The following is a 14,913-nucleotide window of genomic DNA, read 5'->3' on the forward strand; positions in this document are numbered from 1 at the left end:
GACAGCCTGGTCCCAGGTCTGTTTGTACTGCCTTGATAACTGTGGCAAGACAGCACAAACAGGTCTGGGTCCAGGCTAATACAGTCAGTCCATATGTTTTGCTGAACGTGTCTCTCCCCTGTTGAACCACTAGTTGCTGGTCATTCCTGGGTATGACTGAAGGCCCTCAGCCCATCTCCCTGCAGTCCCCTGGCTGCATGTGGTCTGGCATCGTCTCCCATGAACTCATGCACGCTCTGGGCTTTGTGCACGAGCAGTCCCGCTCTGACCGGGATCGCCATGTTTCTATCATATGGGAAAACATCAGGAAGGGTCAGTGTCCCATCAATACTCACCATATGGGAAAACATCAGGAAGGGTCAGTGTCCCATCAATACTCACCATATGGGAAAACATCAGGAAGGGTCAGTGTCCCATCAATACTCACCATATGGGAAAACATCAGGAAGGGTCAGTGTCCCATCAATACTCACCATATGGGAAAACATCAGGAAGGGTCAGTGTCCCATCAATACTCACCATATGGGAAAACATCAGGAAGGGTCAGTGTCCCATCAATACTTCCATCTATGAGAGTTACATTTGAGTATTTTAGCGGATGCTCTTATCCAGAGCGACTTACTGAAGTGATAGAATTCATTTTTCTTACTGGTCCCCCGTGGGAATCGAACCCACAACCCTGTCATTGCAAGCCCCATGCTCTACCAAATGAGCCACATGGGATCCTCTCTCTTTTGCTCTCCCTCTCCCTCTCTCTACTCTCTCGCTCACTCTCTCTACTCTCTCGCTCACTCTCTCTACTCTCTCGCTCACTCTCTCTACTCTCTCGCTCACTCTCTCCTCTCTCGCTCCCTCTCAACTCTCTCGCTCACTCTCTCTCCTCTCTCTCTCTCTCCCTCTCTCTCCCTCTCCCTCTCTCTCTCTCTCGCTCACTCTGTCTACTCTCTCGCTCACTCTCTCTCCTCTCTCGCTCCCTCTCTCTCCCTCTCCCTCTCCCTCCCTCAACTCTCTCGCTCACTCACTCTACTCTCTCGCTCACTCTCTCTCCTCTCTCTCTCTCCCTCTCTCTCCCTCTCCTTCTCCCTCTCTCCTCTCTCGCTCACTCTCTCTCCTTCTCCCTTGCTTGCTCTCCCTCTCCCTCTCAACTCTCCCGATCCCTCTCCCTCCCTCTCCCTCTCTCAACTCTCCCTCTCCCTCTCTCAACTCTCCCCGCTCCCTCTCCCTCTCTCACTCACTCACTCTCCCTCTCTCGCTCCCTCCCTCTCTCTCTCTCTCTCTCTCTCACTCTCCCTCTCTCGCTCCATCTCTCTCTCCCTCTCTCTCCCTCTCCCTCTCCCTCTCTCTATTCATGTGTTTACTGTACCTATGATGACTTCCTGAAATTGTTGTCCCTCTAAACAGGTCAGAAGCATAACTTTAAGAAGTACCAGACCAACAACCTCAATACTGTCTATGATTACGGCTCCATCATGCACTATGGCAGGTGAGTTGGTTTATAAAATCAAAACCCAATTTTATGTCACATGCGCCGAATACAACAGGTTTAGACTTTACCGTGAAATGCTTACTTACGAGCCCTTAACCAACAATACAGAGTTAAAAAGAACTACAATTGTAACACAATAAATAACAATAATAATGATATATACAAATAACAATAATAATGATATATACAAGGAGTAACGGTACCGAGTCAATTTGCAGGGAGGATTACGAGGTAGTTGAGGTAATATGTAAATGTAGGTAGGAAACAGAGGGCACTCCCCGATCCACATTGACGGGGCTGTAGCGGGTCAAGAGCTTCAAGTTCCTCGTTGTCCATATCACCAAGGTCTTAACATGGTTGTGCTCTAATATTCGGTTCTAAGGTTGAGCTCTAATGTTCGGTTCTACGGTTGTGTTCTAATGTTCGGTTCTACGGTTGTGTTCTACGGTTGTGTTCTAATGTTCGGTTCTACGGTTGTGTTCCAATGTTCGGTTCTACGGTTGTGTTCTAATGTTCGGTTCTACGGTTGTGTTCTACGGTTGTGTTCTAATGTTCGGTTCTACGGTTGTGTTCTAATGTTCGGTTCTACGGTTGTGTTCTACGGTTGTGTTCTAATATTCGGTTCTACGGTTGTGTTCTACGGTTGTGTTCTAATGTTCGGTTCTACGGTTGTGTTCTAATGTTCAGTTCTACGGTTGTGTTCTAATGTTCGGTTCTACGGTTGTGTTCTACGGTTGTGTTCTAATATTCGGTTCTAAGGTTGTGCTCTAATGTTCGGTTCTACGGTTGTTTTCTAATGTTCGGTTCTACGGTTGTGTTCTAATGTTCGGTTCTACGGTTGTGTTCTAATGTCCGGTTCTACGGTTGTGTTCTAATGTTCGGTTCTAAGGTTGTGTTCTACGGTTGTGTTCTAATGTTCGGTTCTACGGTTGTGGTCTAATGTTCGGTTCTACGGTTGTGTTCTAATGGTCGGTTCTACGGTTGTGTTCTAATGTTCGGTTCTAAGGTTGTGTTCTACAGTTGTGTTCTAATGTTCGGTTCTAAGGTTGTGTTCTACGGTTGTGTTCTAATGTTCGGTTCTACGGTTGTGTTCTAATGTTCGGTTCTAAGGTTGTGTTCTACGGTTGTGTTCTAATGTTCGGTTCTACGGTTGTGTTCTAATGTTCGGGTCTACGGTTGTGTTCTAATGTTCGGTTCTAAGGTTGTGTTCTACGGTTGTGTTCTAATGTTCGGTTCTAAGGTTGTGTTCTACGGTTGTGTTCTAATGTTCGGTTCTAAGGTTGTGCTCTAATGTTCGGTTCTAAGGTTGTGCTCTAATGTTCGGTTCTAAGGCTGTGCTCTAATGTTCGGTTCTACGGTTGTGCTCTAATGTTCGGTTCTAAGGTTGTGCTCTAATATTCGGTTCTAAGGTTGTGCTCTAATATTCGGTTCTAAGGTTGTGCTCTAATATTCAGTTCTAAGGTTGTGCTCTAATATTCGGTTCTAAGGTTGTGCTCTAATATTCGGTTCTAAGGTTGTGCTCTAATGTTCGGTTCTAAGGTTGTGCTCTAATATTCGGTTCTAAGGTTGTGCTCTAATGTTGGGTTCTAAGGTTGTGCTCTAATGTTGGGTTCTAAGGCTGTGTTCTTCTAAGGTTGCATTCTCTGATACAGGTATGCCTTCTCAGAGGACGGTAGCCCAACCATCATCCCCAAACCAGATCCCAACACTCCTATTGGTCAGCGAGATGGACCCAGTGTTCTGGACATACAGAAGATAAACCTACTGTATGAATGTGGTACGTAGTTACCGGCTTCACCATCTCAGTGGATATGGCACGGTTAAGTGTTTGTGAACCGTATGTTTTCATGGCATCACTAGTACAGTGTTTTATTTTGTCTGCTAGGTGGCCTGGTGTAACTCCGATGAAGAACTGTCAGCGTAGACCACGATCCGCTTACAAACTGATGGAACAAGTCATATCCCATTTTTACTGATACATATTTTATACATTTTTATGAAACTTAAGATCGAGACATGTCAATAAAGTCTGTTATAAGTGTTGTACAATGTGATTTAAAGTGTGAGATCTCGTATGGTCATTATCACAACTGATGACCACATGGGGATTAATGGGCAACCCGATGTGCATCTGCTTCATGGTGATCAGAGTGATCCTTCTCAGTCCCAGGCCATTCTAATCATTCATGACAGCTCCTCTTCAGCAGACTAACACCCATCATGGCAGAGGGAACTGACACCTCGTTCATACTATCTGCCTATGCTCCATACAAAGGCACAAACTTATAAGACATTTGTTTTCTACATAAGATAATGTTTTCCATCATTTTTGTCATACTGGTTTTCTCCTAAGACTGTCAATGATTGTTCCCCCCCATAACAATGTCCAAATCTTATATATGTCCAATTGTCCAATCGCTTGTTCTTGCGTTCGATTCTATCACATATGAAATACAGTAGAGTATCACCGAAGAAGTTCCCCAGAACTCTGTTGATAGGCTACGTTGATTTGAATCGGTAGAATACCACCAAAAGAGCTTTTACAGTAGAATACCACCAAAAGAGCCTTTTGCTTTCTGGATCATTCTCATCCCAGGGAGCCCAGGTCAGTTCAGCAGGGAGCCCAGGTCAGTTCAGCTGCTAATGTGTGCTCCTGCGTTGGAAGGCTCTTCGTGTGGACAGCCGTGCTCGTCCCCTTCTTCTTCTCTTCCTACGCATCGTTGAGGTCACTTTCTGCTTTCCACTGTCCTTTCGTAAGCTGCGCAGGAAATTGAATGACAGGTAGAGGGACAGGTAGGTGAGGAACAGGTAGCAGGCCCACAGAATGACCATTATGGGAGGAATTGGCTGAAATAACTTTTTGCCATTGAGACAATATGAGCTATCTTATCATACTCAGTAACACGAATAGATAATCCCCAGAGAAGTAAAGTCAAATTAGTCCGGAATGTTTTTCAGAGTAGCATCATCTAAATAATTCATTCGATAATAAATAATAAATAAATCCTGTTCTACAACTGCTACTATGGTTATCAGAATAGTCTTCTTATAGTATTGATTAATTGACCACTTGTCTTCGGTGGTGAGAGTGGAGGCTACTCCAGAGAGGAGGAGACGCGTTACGTTCCAGCACCTTATCTATTTGGCTCTATTTAAGCAGCTTAAACTAGATTAGTGTCTCAGATACTGCCTCACAAAGAAAGCAGACATGTTTATTCACTTTTTCTTAACAGTGAATACAGTTGTATCATTGATTTTGTATATATTTTTTAAATCATAAAATACAGTATGTATAGCACCAAGTATTACATGTTCAACATTAAACTATAAAAGTGTCAATCTACATGAAATACTGTGAACATGTAACTAGTAGGTGCAAAAATAATTGGCTACCAAATCCCTTTACAGTGCCTTCGTAAAGCATTGAAGGTCCCCAAGATCACAGTGGTCTCCATCATTCTCAAATGGAAGAAGTTTGGAACCACCAAGACTCTTCCTAGAGCCTTTCCAAATCATGTCCAATCAATTGAATTTACCACCAGGTGGACTCCATTCAAGTTGTAGAAACATCTCAAGGATGATCAATGGAAACAGGACGCACCTGAACACAATTTCGAGTCTCATAGCAAAGGGTCTGAATACTTATGTAAATAAGGTATTTCTGTTTTTTAAATTTAATACATATGCAAGAATTTCTAAATACCTGTTTTCGCTTTTTCATTATGGGGTATTGTGATGTCATTATGGGGTATTGTGATGTCATTATGGGGTATTGTGATGTCATTATGGGGTATTGTGATGTCATTATGGGGTATTGTGTGTAGATTGATGAGGAAAACACTTCATTTAATCCATTTTAGAATAAGACTGTAACGTAACAAAATGTGGAAAAAGTAAAGGGGCCTGAATACTTTCTGAATGCAGTGTTTATCATTGGTTAGATGAATGCAGTGTTTATCATTGGTTAGATGAATGCAGTGTTTATCATTGGTTAGATGAATGCAGTGTTTATCATTGGTTAGATGAATGCAGTGTTTATCATTGGTTAGATGAATGCAGTGTTTATCATTGGTTTGATGAATGCAGTGTTTATCATTGGTTCGATGAATGCAGTGTATATCATTGGTTAGATGAATGCATTGTGTATCATTGGTTAGATGAATGCAGTGTTTATCATTGGTTAGATGAATGCAGTGTTTATCATTGGTTAGATGAATGCAGTGTTTATCATTGGTTAGATGAATGCAGTGTTTATCATTGGTTAGATGAATGCAGTGTATCTCATTGGTTAGATGAATGCAGTGTATCTCATTGGTTAGATGAATGCAGGGTGTATCATTGGTTCGATGAATGCAGTGTATATCATTGGTTAGATGAATGCAGTGTTTATCATTGGTTAGATGAATGCAGTGTTTATCATTGGTTAGATGAATGCAGTGTTTATCATTGGTTAGATGAATGCAGTGTTTATCATTGGTTAGATGAATGCAGTGTTTATCATTGGTTAGATGAATGCAGTGTTTATCATTGGTTAGATGAATGCAGTGTTTATCATTGGTTAGATGAATGCAGTGTATCTCATTGGTTAGATGAATGCAGTGTATCTCATTGGTTAGATGAATGCAGTGTTTATCATTGGTTAGATGAATGCAGTGTTTATCATTGGTTAGATGAATGCAGTGTTTATCATTGGTTAGATGAATGCAGTGTTTATCATTGGTTAGATGAATGCAGTGTTTATCATTGGTTAGATGAATGCAGTGTTTATCATTGGTTCGATGAATGCAGTGTTTATCATTGGTTCGATGAATGCAGTGTTTATCATTGGTTAGATGAATGCAGTGTATATCATTGGTTAGATGAAAGCAGGGTTTATCATTGGTTAGATGAATGCAGTGTTTATCATTGGTTAGATGAATGCAGTGTTTATCATTGGTTAGATGAATGCAGTGTTTATCATTGGTTAGATGAATGCAGTGTTTATCATTGGTTAGATGAATGCAGTGTTTATCATTGGTTAGATGAATGCAGTGTTTATCATTGGTTAGATGAATGCAGTGTTTATCATTGGTTCGATGAATGCAGTGTTTACCATTGGTTAGATGAATGCAGTGTATCTCATTGGTTAGATGAATGCAGTGTATATCATTGGTTAGATGACGCCTTGTAGAAGATCGACAGCTATGTTGTGGATTGTTGCATTTTGTTTCAAGTAGGTCGCCAATTTAGAAAGCTGAATGTAACTCTGTTTTGTTAATCACTGATATCAATATCAATTTGAAATCAATAGAGCAGGGGGCAAACGTTTGGGGTGTTTAACACTATTCAAAGGCCACACTGAATCTGAGAATAATTTGAATATCACTGGTTAGAAGAGAATTTCATCTCAATTCTAGAATGTCGGATGATTTTGTGATGCTGCCGAAACAGAGATGTAAAAAAACAGTTGCTTTGTAAGTGGACACCTGCTTGTCCAACATCTCATTCCAAAATGATGGGTATTAATATGGAGTTGGTCCTCCCTGTGCTGCTATAACAGCCTCCACTCTTCTGGGAAGGCTTTCCACTAGATGTTGGAACATTGCTGCTATAACAGCCTCCACTCTTCTGGGAAGGCTTTACACTAGATGTTGGAACATTGCTGCTATAAAAGCCTCCACTCTTCTGGGAAGGCTTTCCACTAGATGTTGGAACATTGCTGCTATAACAGCCTCCACTCTTCTGGGAAGGCTTTCCACTAGATGTTGGAACATTGCTGCTATAACAGCCTCCACTCTTCTGGGAAGGCTTTTCACTAGATGTTGGAACATTGCTGCTATAAAAGCCTCCACTCTTCTGGGAAGGCTTTCCACTAGATCAAATCAAATGTTATTGGTCACATACACATGGTTAGCAGATGTTAATGCGAGTGTAGCGAAATGCTTGTGTTTCCAGTTCCAACCGTGCAGTAATAACCAACAAGTAATCTAACAATTCCACAATAACTACCTAATACACACACATGTAAAGGGATGGAATAAGAATATGTACATATAAATATATGGATGAGCGATGGCCGTTCAGCATAGGCAAGATGCAGTGGATGGTATAGAGTACAGTATATACATATGAGATGAGTAATGTAGGGTATGTAAACATTACATAAAGTGGCATTGTTTAAAGTGGCTAGTGGTGCATTTATTACATCCAATTTTTCATTATTAAAGTGGTTGGAGTTGAGTCAGTATGTTGGCAGCAGCCACTCAATGTTAGTGGTGGCTGTTTAACAGTCTGATGGCCTTGAGATAGAAGCTGTTTTTCAGTCTCTCGGTCCCTGCTTTGATGCACCTGTACTGACCTCGCCTTCTGGATGATAGCGGGGTGAACAGGCAGTGGCTCGGTTGGTTGTTGTCGTTGATGATCTTTTTGGCCTTCCTGTGACATCGGGTGGTGTAGGTGTCCTGGAGGGCAGGTAGTTTGCCCCCGGTGATGCGTTGTGCAGACCTCACTACCCTCCGGAGAGCCTTACGGTTCTGGGTGGAGCAGTTGCCGTACCAGGCGGTGATACAGCACGACAGGATGCTCTCAATTGTGCATCTGTAAAAGTTTGTGAGTGTTTTTGGTGACAATCCAAATTTCTTGGTATAAATCATTCCCAAAGTTCTAGACCTCAACTGAATCTGGTAATGAATGGTGTGTCTGTTGAACAAGTTGAGGAGACTAAATTACTTGGCGTTACCTTAGATTGTTAACTGTCATGGTCAAAACATATAGATTCAGTGGTTGTAAAGATGGGGAGAGGTCTGGCTGTAATAAAGAGATGGGGAGAGGTCTGGCCGTAATAAAGAGATGCTCTGCTTTTTTGACACCACACTCCACAAAGCAAGTTCTGTAGGCTCTAGTGTTGTCTAAACGTGATTATTGTCCAGTCATGTGGTCCAGTGCTGCAGGGAAAGACCTAGTTAAACTGCAGATGGCCCAGAACAGAACGTCTTGCTCTTCATTGTGATCAGAGGGCTGATATAAATACTATGCTGCCAGTCTCTCTTGGCTAAGAGTTGAGGAGAGACTGACTGTGTCACTTCTTTTTATAAGAAACATTCATGTGTTGAAAATCCCAAATTGTTTGCATAGTCAACTTACACACAGCTCTGACACACACACTTATCCCTTGAAAATAAAAGAGACCCGCACACTCTAGGAGCTCATATGCAATAATTTAATTTACACACACTTTACCCCACTAGACATGCCATCAGGGTTTTTTCTCTCCACAGTCCACAAATCCAGAACAAATTTAAGAAAACATACAGTATTATATAGAGACATTATTGCATCCTAATAAAATAGCTGAAATAGCTGAAATATGTAGCGTGGCTCAGCTGAGGATTCTAGAGTCATCTGTCAACGAAGCCACATTAAGGAGTTTCTGTCCTGTTCTATTGCTGGATGAGAACATGATGCAAAAGAAGCATGACAGAACAACTATCAGTCTGTGCTGCGTTTCATTCGTCCTAGTTGAGGTGGATTCATTCCACTGAACATGCTTCCTTCAGCTGGGAGGGTCAGAACCATAGAATTGGAATCAGAATAATTCTACAATCGGAATCATTCTAATTTCATGGTCAGAAACTCTGTCGTCCACCTTCCCAGGAGCCACTGGGTCTGGGTTAACCAGACGGGAAGTGACTGGAGTACAATGTGTTCTCAATAAGCACCCTGTTCGCTATATAGTGCACTACTTTTATAGCACCCTATTCCCTATATAGTGCACTGCTTTTATAGCACCCTATTCCCTATATAGTGCACTACTTTTGGTCAAAATATATAGTACTCATACTTATACTTTTGGTCACTATATAGGGAGCAGGGTGCCATTTAAGGGATGCAACCTTGGACTGCAAGCTGACTGGCCCAGATCTTTCTGGTAACAGCCAATCAGCCATGTTGTTGTTGTGATGTGAGTGAACAGTATTGGTTTCTGGATCAGAGCAATAAAAAATGTATTTCAAAAAGTTTTCACTTTTCTATTCTAATATTTGATGTAATTTGTGTCGGTCCATTTCAAAGTGTCGTGACTGTGATGAAGTCATATCAATGAAATATAAGTAATAACAGGCCAATACGGAACAAAACATATACATCTGTGCCACAGATTGCAAAATAGTTGGGGAGAGATTTTCAATTGATTCCATGGCACTTGGTTTACAAACTGATTCAAAACTTGAGTTTTTCAATTTAATTATACAACATTTTTGCAACCAATAGAAAGTTATTTATATGGGGGATACAACCTTCCCAGCTTTGCAGATTTTCGATGCTCTTCGATGCTGCGAAGAGACAGAATCATTATATCATTTGTTTTGGTACTGTCCATATGTTGCTTGTTTTTGGTCGCACGTTCAGGAACGGCTGAATCATTTTTTAGTTCGCATTTAAAAAAATATATATTTATTTTAACAGGGAGTCACATTGAGATTAAAATCTCTTTTACAAGAGAGCCCTGTACACATTACAATAAAAACAGCATATTAAAACATACACATCTGTTTAAAACAATAAAATCAGCACTATAATTTGTTTTACATTTAATGAAATCAATCACATTCAACTACATAGAGGTCCTCAATCAATCATTTAAACTGCCTGAGAGGCACCAGTACATCTAACTGCAGTGAACTCTGCAGATTATTCCACAAATCAGGGGAAAAATTGAAACATTTACATGGAGCTAACTCTGCAGATAGCACCGCTGGGTGACTTAAAAAGTCATAGTCAATCGATCAATAATATAATACTTTTAGCAAAAACGTTTATCTTTAATTTACAATCTGTAGGAACTATGAGAATAGAAAGGTTCAGAACTTTTGTGAAACATCACAGCTGAAAAATATATGTCAAATAGAAATCAAAACTGGATGGTGTTCAGCTATAGATGGGGCGGCAGGTAGCCTAGGGGTTAGAGTGTTGGGCCAGCAACCGAAAGGTTGGAAGATCAAATCCCTGAGCTGACAAGGTAAAAGCAGAACTATCGTGAAGTATTTTAAATGTATATAATAAGCTGGAAATAGAACACAGGAGGCTGCTGAGGGGAGAATGGCTCATAATGTCTGGAACGGAAACCATTGATTTGATTCTTCTCTCGTCATTACCTTGAGCCAGTCCTCCTCAATTAACAACAACTTCTCCTGTGAAGTAGAAGCATAAGAGTTGTTGTCCATTCTCTAATTAGAGGATGGTATAGTTCGGGGAAATTAAGTCAAATATGAAAGAAAAAAAATGTACAAAAATATATGAAATGATGCAGACAATTACCTTGACGGAAATGATGCAGACAATTACCTTGACGGAAATGATGCCGACAATTACCTTGACGGAAATGATGCAGACAATTACCTTGACGGAAGCAACAATCTATCAAGCTGATCCACCCCTTAAACAACTCTAATAATAATAACAGAACACTCCGGTTGTTGTTCACCTGTTATTTTTATTGACAAATAAGATATCCAGACAGAAAACATTTACATTTTGAAAGTGACAAAAGATTTTTTAAAATACACATTCCTCACAATTGATAACTTGTTGACAATTAGAAAAGGAAACCCTTGTATTTACATTCAATCAAGGTGAAGAGAGTCCTGATGAAAATCAATCTGAATCACTGAACCTTACAGACTGAAGAGAGTCCTGATGAAAATCAATCTGAATCACTGAACCTTACAGACTGAAGAGAGTCCTGATGAAAATCAATCTGAATCACTGAACCTTACAGACTGAAGAGAGTCCTGATGAAAATCAATCTGAATCACTGAACCTTACAGACTGAAGAGAGTCCTGATGAAAATCAATCTGAATCACTGAACCTTACAGATTGCGCAATCTAAATGTAAAGGTCATTTCCAACTGAGCTGACATATGCAGCATTTACCGTGAATGCATTTTGCCTAACATGGGAACCTTGCCTTTACATTTCAATCACACTAACGCTGATCGGCAGGTCGTAAAAATATTGTGTTTCAATAAAATACAGGTCTAACAATTCAGAAAAATATGTTTTAAAAAAAGAGACCCAATCAATTCCCTATGTAATAACATACAAAACCCATTCACCTCTCACCTTTCCCTCCCTAGAATTGTCTTCGCGGGACATCTTGTTCTGCTTTGAGGTTGCTGTTTAAAACAGAAACACAGGCCACTTCAAAAGGTACGTGTGTATCAGTACCAACAACAGAATGTTGTCTATCCAAAAAACAAAGATATCTTCATCAAACAAGAACATCAACACAATGATTTGGAATTAACGTCTCCTCCCTTCACCCATAAAAACACGAATGTCTTAAAATACCTTCACACAGACATAGACTCGGTCCATACAATCTCTTAACATACACACAGACTCCCACATCTCCCTTCTGCTGTGAGGTCATCTACTGTAGGAATCCTCAGTTCCAACCTATTTTATCATGTTTTCTCCTGTATCCAGCCCACTGACAGGAATATGTACAGGCTGACCCAGGATGCTCAGGGTCTTACCAACAAAATGGAGGCTGAACTTGGAGAGTACAGACTATCCCAAAAATACCAAGGTACTCCAAATCCTACAACTTCATCCTCTATGTGTTGTTATTTCCACAGGAACCTTGTTCGCTCCTCACTGAGTCTTCTTGTTGACTCCATTGTTCTCCTCCAGGCCATCCAGTTTGAGGTGTGTCTGGCTGTAGTGTCTGATGAGGGTCCCGGGGAGCAGAGCCACACAGGCTATGCACAGCAGCTGTAGCACTTTGCCCCAGGAGAACAGGTCATCCAGAGAGGACACTTCAGACAGCATGGAGCCCGTCTGGACACAGATGAAGTTATATGGGATCAGGCCTGGAGGGATGGGAGGGAGACAGAAAGTGAAAGAGACATGAGACACACAGAGGGACAGAAACACAACATCAATCATTGCTAAGTTTGTTATGGTCTTACGGATCACAAAGAGATGGTCTCTGAATATTACATTAATAACACATTGGGACTATGAAGTAAAAGAGTGAATCAGTTTCTGCTGCTCACCGATGAAGACGGAGAAGAAGAAGAATGTGACAGGGATGTTGACGATGGGGGCGGACATGTTGAGGAACCAGTTAGGAGTCATGGGGAAGAACCTGAGGAAGAGGAGGAAGAAGAACAGACAGGACTGGTTCTCTTCCACCTTGGAACCAGGGCAGCAAAAGAGAAATGGTTAATATCTATCTCCTCATACATGAACTCTGCTGCCACCCAGTGGCCATATAACCAATGTCAGTGTCGGCATCCCACATATCAAGTTACCAATCACTCTACCAAAGCCATGACCCTTGCTGAGCAACAGCCCACTTCTAGGTGTCAGAGCAGGTGAAGTCACAGATTGAACACATACTATCACACCGCTAACTAGCTAACCATTTCACATCGGCTAAATATACATTGGGAGGATGGATTTCACCTGTTAAAACACAGTGAATGGGATTGTTGCATACTACATACCTTCCTCTGCAGCATGGAGACCTGGCCAGGGAAGAGGTTTGTGATGTAGCGCTTACCGAAGGCCTGGGAGAGGAGGTAACACATGGTGGAGCCCACAGTGGTCAGAACACAGGCTAGTACCAAGCCCTGCCATGGGCCAAACAGAGCACCTGCTAGAATGTTCTGCAGAGGACAGAGAGGAATCAAAAACTATCAGAGCTGATTATATGATTACAAACATTTCCACAAACATGTAAAAAAAAAAAATCACATTTATAATGTGTATATTATGATGTTTATCTACAATTTCTGCTTCTGAGTATATTTTCTGTGCATGTTTTCTGTGTGCGAGTGTGTGTACCAGGAAGGAGGAGCCAGGAATGGCGAAGGACTGCTTGTAGAGATAGGCGCTACAGAAGAGAAGCAGAACGTATCCAGTGTGTTCTGTCTTGTAGAACTGGAGCAGCTCAGCCAGTTCCCTCAGCTCTACCAGGTCTGAGGGGAACTTCAGCCTGAACGGAGGGATCACAACACAGATAGTATCATGAATGCTGGTGAACAAGGGCCTGTCTGATCTGGGGGTGATGATGATGATGGAGAGATGAACTATAGTATACGAGTCATGGTACTCATCAGTGTGTAATGATGGGAAGATGAATGAAGGGTTGTTCCACCTCAAATTGTATATATTCGTATTTTAACCTGGATGTAGGATTCGGATGTAAACGTAACAACTTCAATGACTAATTCCTTTGAACAGGGGGAAGAAAACATCAGTAAATTGACTAAGAATACATTACATATGATGGAGAAACAAGCCACAGCTCCATGTACTACTTGTCAGACGTGGAGAACTGATATTGTTTACTTGTTATTGGGTTGGGATATCTGTATGTGGCTTTTGACTATTTATTTGGATTCCTCGTGTCATACTCATTGTTAGAAAAAAGTTTGGTCCAAATCAGATTTTAGGTACTATATTTATTGATTATATGAATCCTATAAATTCAAAAATGGCCAAGATGGATGCAATCAATTAGATTAATTCATCATAGATCTAATTATATTATATTTCAACAAAATAATGTTGCAGGAATGCTTATCTTCTCTGTTTCTAACTACTGAAAATGACTTTGATATGGGGGCAGATATTATTTCATGTCTTAAGTGTATCTTTCTCCAAACAAATTTGTTCAGTGAATCTAGAGCGTTGGGCCAGTAACCGAAAGGTTGCTGGATCGAATCCCCGAGCTGACATGGTAGAAATCTGTCGTTCTGCCCCCTGAACAAGGCAGTTAACCCACTGTTCCCCGGTAGGCCATCATTGTAAATAAGAATTTGTTCTTAACTGACTTGCCTCGTTAAATAAAGATTTTTTTTAAAGTCTCTAGCCAGTGGAACAGTATAGCTTCCGTCCCTACCTGGGCTCGAACCAGGGACCCTCTGCACACATCGACAACAGCCACCCTCGAAACGCGGCTTTTGTGGAGCGATGGGTAATGATGCTTCGAGGGTGGCTGTTGTCGATGTGTGCAGAGGGTCCCTGGTTCGAGCCCAGGTAGGGACGGAAGCTATACTATTACACAAGTACGAGTCAGAGCCATATACTGTAGTCTACATAGTTACCTGTGTTCTTTGAATTCCCCACTGTCCTTGTTAGTGTCGATGTCAGACTTTTCTTCGTTCTCCGTCGCTTTGGGTGGGAGTTGTCGCGGTCCGGTCGGAAGGTAAGAAGACAGAATGTACAGATAGAAAGTAGCGGCGGTAATTACAACAATTAAACCCACAATTGACCGCATAGTTAAAGAAGAAGCTAGTTAGTCTACATGCAATACAGGAACCAAGTATCGGGTGAGACAGAAGGGGGACGACAATAAGCGCTGGACCGAAGAGGAAAATGGGGAGCCTAGACGGACAGCTGTGACGTAACATCCGTTATTATCAACGCTACGTTTGTG

The 14,913-nt window shown here is 41.4% G+C and overlaps 2 protein-coding genes across 3 annotated transcripts in view; one reads left to right on the forward strand and one right to left on the reverse strand.

Annotated features, from left to right (window-relative positions):
* LOC112219207 (hatching enzyme 1.2-like) overlaps positions 1–4,974 on the forward strand; it is a 29,096-nt gene extending 24,122 nt beyond the window's left edge. The window contains exons 7-10 of the mRNA XM_042306939.1: positions 134–312; positions 1,402–1,483; positions 3,139–3,263; positions 3,372–4,974. Coding sequence (XP_042162873.1) covers positions 134–312; positions 1,402–1,483; positions 3,139–3,263; positions 3,372–3,385 — 400 coding nt within the window. The 3' untranslated portion in view covers positions 3,386–4,974. The remainder of the gene's footprint in view (positions 1–133; positions 313–1,401; positions 1,484–3,138; positions 3,264–3,371) is intronic.
* A 5,961-nt stretch (positions 4,975–10,935) lies between these two features.
* Positions 10,936–14,882, reverse strand: tmem41aa (transmembrane protein 41aa). Of its 2 annotated transcripts, XR_006080056.1 has the most exons (6): positions 14,582–14,882; positions 13,317–13,467; positions 12,977–13,138; positions 12,524–12,662; positions 11,332–12,337; positions 10,936–11,282 (listed from the first exon to the last, which is right to left on the reverse strand). XR_006080056.1 is itself a non-coding variant. In XM_024379174.2 (5 exons), exons 1-5 carry the CDS (start codon positions 14,752–14,754, stop codon positions 12,120–12,122), a joined length of 843 nt encoding a protein of 280 aa, XP_024234942.1. In that variant the 5' UTR covers positions 14,755–14,882; the 3' UTR covers positions 10,936–12,119. The 2 variants fall into 2 exon arrangements, 1 of the variants encoding a protein (XP_024234942.1); XM_024379174.2 differs by having other exon boundaries at positions 10,936–12,337.
* Positions 14,883–14,913: the final 31 nt, after the last annotated feature.

Source organism: Oncorhynchus tshawytscha, linkage group LG26 (genome assembly GCF_018296145.1).
Source record: "Oncorhynchus tshawytscha isolate Ot180627B linkage group LG26, Otsh_v2.0, whole genome shotgun sequence".
Taxonomy (NCBI): Eukaryota; Metazoa; Chordata; class Actinopteri; order Salmoniformes; family Salmonidae; genus Oncorhynchus; species Oncorhynchus tshawytscha.

Excerpts from the sequence above, each read along its gene's own strand:
- tmem41aa (XM_024379174.2), bottom strand. The coding sequence starts at position 14,754 with ATGCGGTCAATTGTGGGTTTAATTGTTGTAATTACCGCCGCTACTTTC. Across the intron at positions 13,468-14,581 it reads GGGGAATTCAAAGAACACAG|GCTGAAGTTCCCCTCAGACC; the intron begins GTAACTATGTAG and ends CCCTCCGTTCAG. Across the intron at positions 12,338-12,523 it reads CTTCTTCTCCGTCTTCATCG|GCCTGATCCCATATAACTTC; the intron begins GTGAGCAGCAGA and ends CCATCCCTCCAG.